Raw genomic sequence first — 12,483 nt, forward strand, 5'->3', positions numbered from 1 at the left:
AATCAGAACACCGAGTTAAAAAAACATTGACGTGGATATTATAATATACAGTCGAGTGTTGTTGCATGATTGGTCGGTGTTGTAATTTGCCAAAAAATATAAATTAGTTACTGAGATTGCCAAGTTTCAAAATTCGTGTTATAATTGCAAATCACGCTAAAATTTATGATTTAAGTTACAATTAACACTATACGATTTGTTGCAATTTAAACCAAATTTTTGAATTTTTGCAATAATAGTCAAATTACATTTTTTTTTTGTTGCAATAATAGTCAAATTGCACTTTTTATGTGATTTTTTTTTAGTTTTAATTTTGCCACTTCTTGTGACTTTTAATATATTATTATACATCAAAAAATAATAATCGCCTAATATTTTAATTGAAAACAACAATTTTGACCACCAATTTGACTATTCTTGCAACAACAAAATATACAATTTGGCTATTATTGCAAAAATTAAAAGATTTGGTTTAAACTTCAACAAGTCGTAAAAATTTGGCTTTTTCACCATTAGGCCAAATAAATAAAGCCTTGGACGAAATTAGAGACAAGATGAATGATCATTTTCTGATCATCGCTATTTGGATCAACACATGAATTAAATAATAGGTAAGCTTGGTTAAAATTAATTTTTCAATTTTTTTTGTGACTAGCCCGATCACCCTTTATGGCAGAACTCGACCATCTGAGTAAAATCTCGAAGAGGCTAGCAGTGGTATCCCATCGCCCAAACCTCTTTTTTAATACAGACCTTTTGACAACTCATTCACAAATGTTACCAATAAGTCTCATTTTGAGAGATATGAAATTCAAACCTAGATTCTTTAAGTCTCATGTTTATTATTCATACTTAATGGCAAATATTTTTATTGGTGTATTTTATATGAGATATAAAGTAACTAATTCATTTAGAAATAATTATGGTTAAATAAAAATTTTAATCTTCAAATTACTTGTCAAAACTAAAAAGTAGCTTATAATTTAAATTGTCAAAATTAATTAAATAGCCTATCAATTCGAAATAAAAAGAGTATCTGTTTATATTTATTTTAGTTAAGTTTCATGAATTTTTTTTCTTTTTCTGTCCCTTTTTAATTAATATTTTATTATAAAATTGACCTCTCAATTTAAATATTTTAACTTTACCACAGAGAGTAGTCAGAACTCAAAATAAGTTCTAAAAAATGATTATCAAAATTCTCATGTGGTAAAATAACAATAATATAATAAAGAACAATAATTGGCATTTTAAGTAGTGGTGCTTTTAAAAAGGCTATATAAGAAGATGAGCTAAGGAGAAGAAATTGCAAGATAACACTTAGTGTTGACTTTTGAGAGTAGAAAAATGGAGGGAATGGTTGAGAAAACTGCTAGCTTCAGATTATCAATGGAGGGCATTGAAGAAAGAATTTCCAGCTTTAGATCCTCTAATAAAGATTGCTTGGAGGACAAAACTTCTAGTTTCAGATCAAACAAGGAAGGCTTGGAAGATAAAATTGTAGAAGATGATGTCCCCAACTATAGGGGAGTTCAAGCTATGCCATATATTATTGGTAATTTTATATAAATATATAATATGGATAATTGATTCTAAAGATATCTAAATTATCGTTTTTTTTTATATTTCGTGAGCGGGTTTTGATTTGCTTTATTTTAAATGAGATTTTTCCGGTCAAAATGCATCCTCGCAGCCGATTAATCAACATGTGCCAGCTGAATTTTGCTACTTTTTCTTATAAAAAATTTGTCACGTAAGCATAATTTTCAAATTGTAGGAAGGTTTTTAGGTCAAATTGATCATATTAATAGCAAGTTTTCAAATATAAAAAATGAATAAAGGGTTAACCCGGTCCCTCAACTTGTAATTCAAGATCAAATAATTTATTTTCAGTCATTTTCATTAATACAATACTCTCATTTTTTTAGGTCAATTAAAGATATATGATGTGGACAAGTTCAGAAACTGAATCCAATTTTATCTTCAGTTGACCTATAATAGAGAGTATTGTCCTTAATTGAACTAAAAACTGAAAATATTGTCTTTAATTGATCAAAATGGTTGAAAGCTGGTTATTTGACCACGAATTACAAATTCAGAGATCGATCCAACTGCTAAATATGTTTTTTTTCCTTTCAGAAAGCCTCTTGATAAAATAAAATAAAATTTTCCAAAATATAATAAAATAACCAACTATAAAATATCCTAAAAACCTATTATCTTTTGCTCTAAAGTTTTGGTTGAAATTATTCAATAATTATGTTTAAATTGCAGGGAATGAAACATTCGAAAAGCTTGGGACTATGGGGACTGTATCAAACCTAATAGTGTATTTGACAACTATGTTCAACATGAAGAGCATAACGGCAACTAATGTCATCAATATCTTCACCGGAACAGTCAACGCTGTGCCGTTGATCGGAGCTTTCATCTCCGATACCTATTTGGGTCGCTATACAACTCTGGCCATTGCTTCTATATGTTCTTTTATGGTATATTAATAATCTAGCATTTCCATTAATAATTATTGCATCGGAAATCAAAATACTGAAATTTCATGATTACATATTTGTCAAACAATTCATAAAAAATGTATTGTCAAACAATATTTTTCTTTATTGTAGTATGAGCGACCGTCCTTTGCCGACGGTTATCAATTTTTTGGATTATTTTTTATTTTTCTGCATCATTTTTATCATTTTATCACCTAATTAGCTTTTCTTTTTTTCACTGAAATAAACATGCAATTTATTACATATTTTATAAAATTATTATAATGCTGTCCTAAGTTAGTCACGGACTATCACTTATTACTAAAATTTAGGGTTACAAAAATTTATGACAACAGTATCTATCTTAAATCCATCACAAATAGTAAAAAATTTAGTGATGAAATTTAAATCCGCTAATAAAATTCATCATGAAAATTGGCCTAAAAGTGTAACAAATCATTTTATTAGTCACAAAATTCAATAGTTTAATTTTGGCCTAATTACTTAAAAAAAACCCCACCTTGTAATTTTTTTTCGTTTATATCCTGACCTAGGAAAAAGTTCATTTGTACCCTTTTTGATTTTTCATTTTCGTCTCTACTCTAAAGAGCTAATTTGACCTCTTTTCATTTGGAAAAATATTCAAAATGATCCTTTATATTTAGGTTATATTATAATTAAACATTAATATTATTAATCATTTATAATGTTTTCATCTTTTAATTAATTTAATTGTAAAAACTTTTAATTTTAGGGTAGAGATGAAAACGAAAAATCAAAAAAAAGGTACAAATGAATTTTTTCCTATGTGAGGGTATAAACGAAAAAATATTATAAAGTGGGGTTTTTAGAGTAATTAGGCCTTTAATTTTTCATCTGGCACAACACTGTCCAAATTAACTTTGTTTTGTTTTGTTTTTTATCTTTCAACTATGTTTACTTATTAAATATCTTAAACTTTTTTTTGATGTATAGGGAATGATAGTACTAACTCTCACTGCCGGAATACCTTCACTGCACCCCCCAAAATGTCCGGCGACCGAGGCTGACTCATGTGTTACTGCCTCCGGAGGGCAGATGGGTTTTCTAATACTCGCTCTAGGATTTCTAATTCTCGGAGCCGGAGGTATTCGACCTTGTAACCTCGCCTTCGGAGCAGATCAGTTCAATCCGAATACGGAATCGGGCAAACGGGGGATCAATAGTTTCTTCAATTGGTACTATTGCACATACACATTTGGCATGATGATTTCCACAACTTTTATAGTGTACGTGCAATCAAATGTTAGCTGGACGATCGGGTTAGCCATTCCGGCCGGTCTAATGTTCATGTCGTGTGCACTTTTCTTCTTGGGTACTAAAGTTTATGTGATAGTGAAACCTGAAGGGAGTGCTTTAGTTAGTGTGGTGCAAGTAGTAGTTGCTGCTCTGAGGAAGATAAGGTTAAAGAATCCTGAAAATCCTGCAATTTCTCTTTATAGTTATACGCCCAAAAATTCCATCAATTCCAAGCTTCCATATACCAATCAATTCAGGTAAGAATAAATTCAATTTCATTTATATGCCATTTAAATACTTGGCGGGTGCCTATCCTCCAAAGTACTTTTCAGATTGGTAACTTAAAATTAACTGCTGGCTGTATTTTTTGCCATACTATAGATCTAAGTTTTATTCTTGGCAAAATGATCAATAAAGGGTCGGCCTTGATTTTTAAACTTGTAATTCAGAATCGAATTACTTGATTTTAACCATTTTAATCAATTAAAAATAATATTCTATATTTTTATGCCAATTAAGGACGAAAGTGTATAATATAAACATTATAAAGATCATAATGATCCAATTATATCCTTAATTGACCTTAAAAATAAAGATTATTATTCTTAATTGACCTTAAAATAGAAAATATTATTTTTAATTGATTAAAATGACTGAAAATAAGTAATGGGACTCTAAGTCAAGGACGAAGGCAAGTGAGGCTAGTAGTGGTATTAGCCCCCCCCACCCCCCCACCCCCAAATTGTTTTTCCATTCTCAAGAAATTTCTTTTTCTATGTTTCTTTTACTGTTTAATTTTTTTAAATTTTTTTTTTGTCCCTCCAACTATTTAATTTTTTCTTTTTATATCCTTTTAAAAAATAAATCCTGACTTCATTCATGACTCTTTGTTTGGAGTATTTTCCAATTAAATTCAGACGATGTGATGTCTAGATGAAACAAATTATTAGAATTCTCATATTTTTATTTTCTTAAAGAGATTTCTAGTATAGCAGCTGATGTACCAACTAGCAATAATACGTTTCAGTCGATTTGCTTTAATAGACAAATATTTATGTACTTCCAGTTGAAATTGTTTTTTTTTTAACAAATACTAAAAAGACTCAAAGATTAGGTACCAAATTAAAATATGTGGTAAACTTTAGATATTAATATGTGTGATAATTGAAACAGGTGGGTGGACAAGGCTGCAATTATAACTGATGAAGATGAAATAAATTCTGACGGTAGTCCAGTAAATCCATGGAAGCTTACCGGAATTCAACAAGTGGAAGAAACAAAATGCGTAATGAGAGTAATTCCAATTTGGGCATCAGGAATTATTTACTATGTTCCGGTAGTTCAACAGAACACTTACGCTGTCTTACAAGCACTTCAATCCGACAGAAAACTCGGCAGCAATGGCTTCAAAATTCCAGCAGCTTCCATTATAGTTTTTGCTATGCTGACCCTGACGATTTTCATTCCAATTTATGATCGGATTATCGTTCCGTTCCTTCGGAAGATGACCGGAAAAGAAGGCGGAATTACAATTCTCCAGAGGATGGGAATCGGAATCGTTTTCTCTATCATCACCATGATTGTTTCTGGTTTGGTTGAAGAAAAAAGAAGACATTGGGCTCTTACAAGGCCAAGTGTAGGAATTTCGGATAAAGGAGGGGCAATATCGTCCATGACTGCATTATGGCTAATCCCTCAACTAGCGCTTGCAGGTAAACCTAGCAATTCGTGTCAGCTTATCATAAACGGATCGGTTCTGTTTAAAAATATTTAATTGTACGTTTAAACAGATTAGATGAACGGAACCATTTAGATAAAATATTATCTGTTTATAACATTGACTCCTTTGTATCAAATTCAAACTCGTTCAACTCCTATATTGTCGTATTATTTGATCGTATTGTGTCTAAAATTGCTACATCTATTTGCAGGATTGACAGAAGCTCTGAACTCGGTGGGTCAGACAGAGTTTTACTACAAGCAATTTCCTGAAAATATGAGAAGTATAGCCGGGTCATTTTTCTATCTTGGATTGGCCGGTTCATTTTATTTAAGTAGTTTGCTTGTTACAATAGTGCATAGTGTTACAAAAGGATCAAACGGTCATGATTGGTTGGACGAAGATCTAAACAAAGGAAGATTGGATTTGTTTTACTACATGATTGCTGTTTTAGGGGTTTTAAATTTTGGGTATTTTCTAGTGTTTGCCAAATGGTATAGATACAAAGGTAGAAATACAAATGTTAGTGAGGTTATGGATGGATTTGAAGATGAAGAAAACTTAAAATAAGCTTTTGGTATAGTATTATTGGTATTGTTAATGACCTCCAAAATTACAATAGTAAGGGAAATGCAGATGGAAATACAATACTCATCTACTTAAATTTTGTATGTGGGGATACCAATAATAATATGTAAGTTTCATTGATTGTAATATCATATGATTAATATAAAATAAATATTTTGTGATTCTCTCTCCTCAAATTTAAGTTCAATTTGTTGTTGTTAGGAAAAAGACAGAAGATACAAAAAAATCTTCGACTTTTTTTAAAGTATATATCCGCCTTTTTATTTTTTTTTTAGCATAATTAAGCCCTTATGTTTTTAAAATTGAACAATTAAACCCTCGTTGTTTTAAATTTGAACAAATAAACACTTTTAGTTTACTTTTGGTACACTTACCCCCTCAAATTTTTGGTAAATATATTAAATATTAAAATTATTTTTAAACTTTTTTTCTATATGATTAGGAGAGGCATGTCAGCCATTAACGAGTGTTTCTAATGGTGTTGGACGAAAGGGGTTATTTGTTCTATACGAAAACAAAGAGGGCTTAATTATACCCAAAAAAGTAAAAGGGTTGATCTGTACTTTTGTGAAAATTATGAGGGTTTTTTTATACCTTTTACCAGAAAAAATTATATAAACTTTTTTAAATTTTTTATTTTAATATCTGAATTTTTAATCTTTTTATACCAGTATTTTAATTTTGTTCTAAAATGTATCAAACAAGTAAACATAACCCTTTTAGAATCAATAATGTGATAAATGACTAATATAATTCCATTTTCTTATTAGATTTAGGCTAAAGATTTTAAAAAATCCCGACTTTATAACCCCTTTTCGATCCTACTATGACGTTCAAAACTTGTCAATTTTATCCTATTTCGCTTTTTATCGTTTCAACTGTTTTCTGAAATATTAAATTGACGTCTTTTTCATTTGAACAAAATTCAAAAACGTTCTCCTTGTATAGCATATAGTAATTATACATGTTTAAAATTTATTTATATTTAGTTAAATTAATTAAAAATTAAATTACTATAAATTTGATTATGATTTTTAGTTAGTTTTTAAAAATAAAGGACTTATTTGTACTTTTTTGAATGAAAATGAATTTAATTTTATCTTTAAACATGGTTAATCGAATGATTTCATAATTTAAGTAAAAAAATTGACAAAAACGAAAAATTAGGGTACAATTGAAACGATAAAATGCGAAAAAAGGTAAAATTGACAAATTTTCAATGTTAGGATACTAAGATTGAAAAGATGTAATAAGGCCGGAATGTTTTAAAGAAATAGGCCTTAAATTCATGGGTCATATTAGTTAAAAGTAGGGGTTTTTACACAAACAACCTACATTGACTAATAGTTTACTTTTATACATGTCATATTTTTCACTTACTAAACTACCATACACGGAGCTGATTATAACTGTTATACGGATCTTATATATTCAACCCTAATAGCACTATCATCATAATTTCATTTATTTTCTCTCTGCTCATCATTCAATTATCTCTTCCTCTCAACTCATATTTCTCCCTCTTCCTCTCAGCTCATCTTCTTCTCTCTTCTTTACCATTTTTTATTTTTCTGTTCCGCCGTCTTCCGCTTCGCCATCCTCTATTCCTCCGCTCCTCCGTCATCGTTCTCATCATCGTTTCCGTTTTCATCTTCGCCAACGCCATCATCTCCTCTGCTCGCCGTGTCATCTATTTGATTTCAGATCTACAATTTATTCATTCTTCTTCTTTTTCTTCTTTTTTATTTTCAGATCTACAATTATTTTACTGTTTTTTCACCATTAAACATGTATATAGATTATATTTCAAGAATATAATGTTAATTTCATGTTATGTAATATAAAATTATGGTTATATGGAATAATTTTTTGTTATTTCTGCATTTTGTTTTTGTGTTTGGTTGTATTTCTGTGTTTATTTATTCTGCAGCTCGATTTTTGATGATGGTTGATTGTTGAATTATTATAATGTTACAGTGTTGTTGATTTGTTGTTGATTTTGTGTTGATAATCAATTGGTATTTCCTTGATTTTAACATTGGAAAATTTTGTTTTTTCTAAATTAGATAACTTTGTCAGCGAAATAAACTAAATAAAATAAAATTTAATCGAGACTAGATAATTATATGTTAGCATTATCATGTTGACATGTTGTTGATTTCTTGTTGATATTTTGTTAATTGTCACAGTTTTTCAAAAAATTATATTTTATTTTATTCCTTATGTTGATTCGTTGTTGATTTATTGTTGACATTATGTTGATAAGTATTTCAACTTTTTTTGATTTTCAATTTTATGTTGACATGTTGTTGATATACTGTTGATAGCATGTTGATTTTTCAATCATTGAAAGAAAAATAAAGTTAGTCTTAAATTGATGTATTAATGTACTATTGATATGTTTTTGATAATATGTTGATTGTTTTTGACTTAAATCAATCAATGTTCTCATTTTACAAACATCTTGACTAAATTAGCATTAATTGTTGATTCGTTGTTGATTTATTGTTGACATTATGTTGATAAGTATTTCTACTTTTTTTGATTTTCAATTTTATGTTGACATGTTGTTGATATACTGTTGATAACATGTTGATTTTTTAATCATTAAAAAAAAGTAAAGTTAGTCTTAAATTGCTGTATTGATGACCTGTTGACATGTTTTTGATAATACGTTGATTGTTTTTTGCTTAAATCAATCGATGTTCTCATTTTACAAACATCTTGACTAAATTAGCATTAATTGTTGATATCATGTTGACATTATGTTGATAATTTGTTAATATGATAGTAGTAATTCTACTAAAGAACAACAAAGGTATAAAATGTTTAAAATAAATGAATCAGATAAAGATATTAGCATAGTAAGTAATCAAAACAATATGAAAAAACAACAACAATAATTCAAATGAAAAAAAAAATTATTCTTACATATAAAAATAAAAATATATTAAATATACACCAACACAACAGTTCACAAATTAAAGAAATCTATTTTAAAATATTTTTTTTCCTCAATTCTCTTTGCAGCTGCATAATTTCTTCAAAATCACTTGTATAACTGTTTTGCGTTCCACCTCTCATACCTAACTAAATTTCGACAAGACGATTATGATACAGTTTTATTTCATCTAACGAAAGTTTATTTCACAAACAATATTATCTTATTTGTCAATGTTAAAATAAAAAGAATCAGTAGATATCAACATAATATCAACATAAAATCAACATAAAATCAACAACACTGTAACATTACAATAATTCAGCAATCAATCATCATCAACAAATCATTCTGCAGAATAAAAAAACGCAGCAATACAACAAAACACAAAAAATGCAGAAATAACAGAATTTTATTATATAAAATCACAAAATTATTCTATATAACATGAAAAAGTATTAGATTCTTTAAAGATACTCTTTATACATGTTTAATGGTGAATCAACAGTAAAAGATAAACAAATTACAGATCTGAAAATAAAAAAAAGAACAAAAAATTTCAGATCTAAAATTAAAAAGATAAAAGAAAGATGACGCGGCGAGACAAAGACGGAACGATGGAGGCGAAACGGCGGAGGCGGAACGGCGAAGGCAGAACGGCGGAACGGAGGAGGCGGAACGGCGAAGGCAGAACGACGAAGGCAGAACGGTGAAGGCAGAACGGCGAAACGGAGGAGGCGGAACGGCGGAAGCGAAGGAGCAGAAATCGTGAAAATTGTCTTTCACAACTCAAAAGAAATCATGGAGAAGAAGAATGATTGAGAGAAATAAGAACAATCGTATAAAAGAGAGAAATTTGAAGTACAAGTTATTAAAGTAAGAAAATGAGGTAGGTAAAGTAAAGATTTAACTTGTCATGTATAAAAGTAAATGGGCTGCCAAAATCAGTATTTTATATAAAAAGTCCTTAAAAGTAATTAATGATTTTGTATGCAATAATACGTTTATATATATACAATTAAAATGCTGAAATTATATCATCAAATTTAAAAGTAAGTTGTTAGCCTTTTTAATAGCCCGATAATCAAAAAATAAATACAAATAAAATATTTTATTACCCTCGTATGCACAAAAAAAATTAGACATCAAAATAAAAAAATTCAAAATCAGTGCTGATATAATCTATCCTTGTCGTTATTACTCTTTCTAAAGCTCATCAAATTATCAGAATTAAATAAATAAATAAATCTATATATATAAAATCACGGAGAGAAAGGGACATACATATTTACGTTAATGACTTTTCCATTTTATAAAATTTAATTATTAATTAAAAACTATTGAAATAATTATTAGAATTAGAATACTAATTAAAATAGACTACTATATTAAGATAAGTTAGATACTAAATAAAATAAATTACGATGTTAAGATAATTATCTGGAATAGTACTAACTAAAATAAACTATTATGTTAGGATAATTATCTAAAATAAACTACTTTAACTATCTAATAATTACTATTTTAATTATTTTTTAATTGTATATAATTCAAGATAAGATAACTATTTTAATAAATTACTATTTTAATTACTATTTATATTTTCTATTAAAAGTTAATATAATTATAAAATTTGGGTATTAATTAAACATTTCAAATAATTAAAATAATCATCTTAAGTATTTAATAAGATAAACTATTAGAAATTAATTATTATTTTAAATTATATTCGATAATTTGACGAGTCACACTATAAATTACGTATAAAACACATAAAATAACAATAGAAAATGAAAACGACCATAAGGAAACACGATAAAAAAACACACAATTATTGTGAACTATTGAAATTTATTAGCTATTCTACAGATTAAGCCAAAGAATATTGTGATAAAATGATGTTTTAAAATAATAATTGTATGGCCTCATCTTCTTTAGCACTACTAGAGGTATGTGTTGCCCTTTGATTTAATAAAATATAAAATTAGTTTATATGTACATCACTTTTTAACTCTTTGCTACATCTACTTATTCAAGACTCGCATAAAATCAACCCTTTTTACTTTCTAAAGTCATGCAAGATCTTTTTCATCAGCCAATTAATTGATGTACTTTAATATAAAACATAGACCTCATAGTCATAGGTTGCTTAATGAAATCAGTGCGCAATCGTTGCGCCATATTATCCGTAACTCATGGTCCCTCTGGTTAATAATAAAAAAATTAAAAAAATTAAAACATTTCTAATTACAACTAGTTAATAATGAAAAAAATTAAAAAAAAATTAAAAAATTTATAATTACAACACTGACTGACTTATTGTAAATATAACATAACACAATCAATACATGAGATAATCACTCCTTTCGTTTTTATTAAGCATTTTATACTATATAATTATATTCCTTCCATTTTGATTTTTTATTTGAAATATTCTACTTTAAAAATTTTAACTTTCTTTTAAAATAATTCTATACCAAATTTCACGTTTATTTTCTAATGCTTGTAGCTATTTTTACAAAAATTATAGAAACTTTCACCATTGTTGATATTAAAATACAAAAAATTGCTATACTAATCTTTTTCTAGTTTTTAAATAAAAAATAAAATAAGACTCCTAAAATATAAAACACGGTATAATTACAAATATTTAAGTTATAAGTCAATTTAAAAGGTATTTAATGAAAAATAAAAGAAAGTTTAGGAACCTCAAAGAAGATTATCTTTATTAATATTTTTATTTTATTTTATTTTTCCTCAAAAAGAAAATATAGTTATTTTTTAAATTATTATAAATTTCACATCACTAACACACAATTAGTTTGTTGCACGAATAACATTAATATAAATAAGGTTAGTTAACTTCTAATTTTATCTGGTCATTGTCATCCTCCCGCCAAGACTCGTGCCCTTAGGATCGGGCTTGCACACTAATATTTTGTCCTAAGTTCCATTTTTTTATAATTTTTCATGCAGGCCCAAAAAAGTCTGTCCCGAGTCCACATATATAGTATCTAAGGGTCGGGTTTGGATAGTAAAGATGGAGCCCGAACCGGGCTCCGGCCAAGTTTGGGCTCACATAAAAACTAGCAAAGCCTGCCAAGCCCGGCCCGAGCCCAAACAATGTACGTGTCTAATTCTAATATCAATCGAACAAAAATATCTTGCAAAAAACTGACAGAATCCGAACAATTTAATTTGGTATATAAAAATTACTTTATTAATTATTTCAGTTCGTTCAAATTTAAAAAATTGAAAATTTTGGTTCAGTTTAGTTTTTTTTAAGATAAACAATTTGGGTTTAATTCGGCTCGGTTTGTTTTTTTAACATAAAAAGATTAAGCTAAGTTTTAGTACATAATTAGATAGAAATAACCGAGCTAAAATAATGACTAGTTCAATTGATTTGAAAAAAATACCACTTCATTAAAATTTCGGTTCAATTCAGGGATCTGCCAGTAGGA

The 12,483-nt window shown here is 28.1% G+C and overlaps 1 protein-coding gene across 1 annotated transcript; it reads left to right on the plus strand.

The window, feature by feature from the left end:
• The first annotated feature begins 1,303 nt into the window (after positions 1–1,303).
• LOC126673137 (protein NRT1/ PTR FAMILY 2.11-like) lies at positions 1,304–6,239 on the plus strand. Its single transcript, XM_050367126.1, has 5 exons — positions 1,304–1,555; positions 2,275–2,492; positions 3,468–4,027; positions 4,944–5,482; positions 5,702–6,239. Exons 1-5 carry the CDS (start codon positions 1,348–1,350, stop codon positions 6,058–6,060), a joined length of 1,884 nt encoding a protein of 627 aa, XP_050223083.1. The 5' UTR covers positions 1,304–1,347; the 3' UTR covers positions 6,061–6,239.
• Positions 6,240–12,483: the final 6,244 nt, after the last annotated feature.

The sequence above is a fragment of the Mercurialis annua genome, linkage group LG3, assembly GCF_937616625.2.
Source record: "Mercurialis annua linkage group LG3, ddMerAnnu1.2, whole genome shotgun sequence".
NCBI lineage: Eukaryota > Viridiplantae > Streptophyta > Magnoliopsida > Malpighiales > Euphorbiaceae > Mercurialis > Mercurialis annua.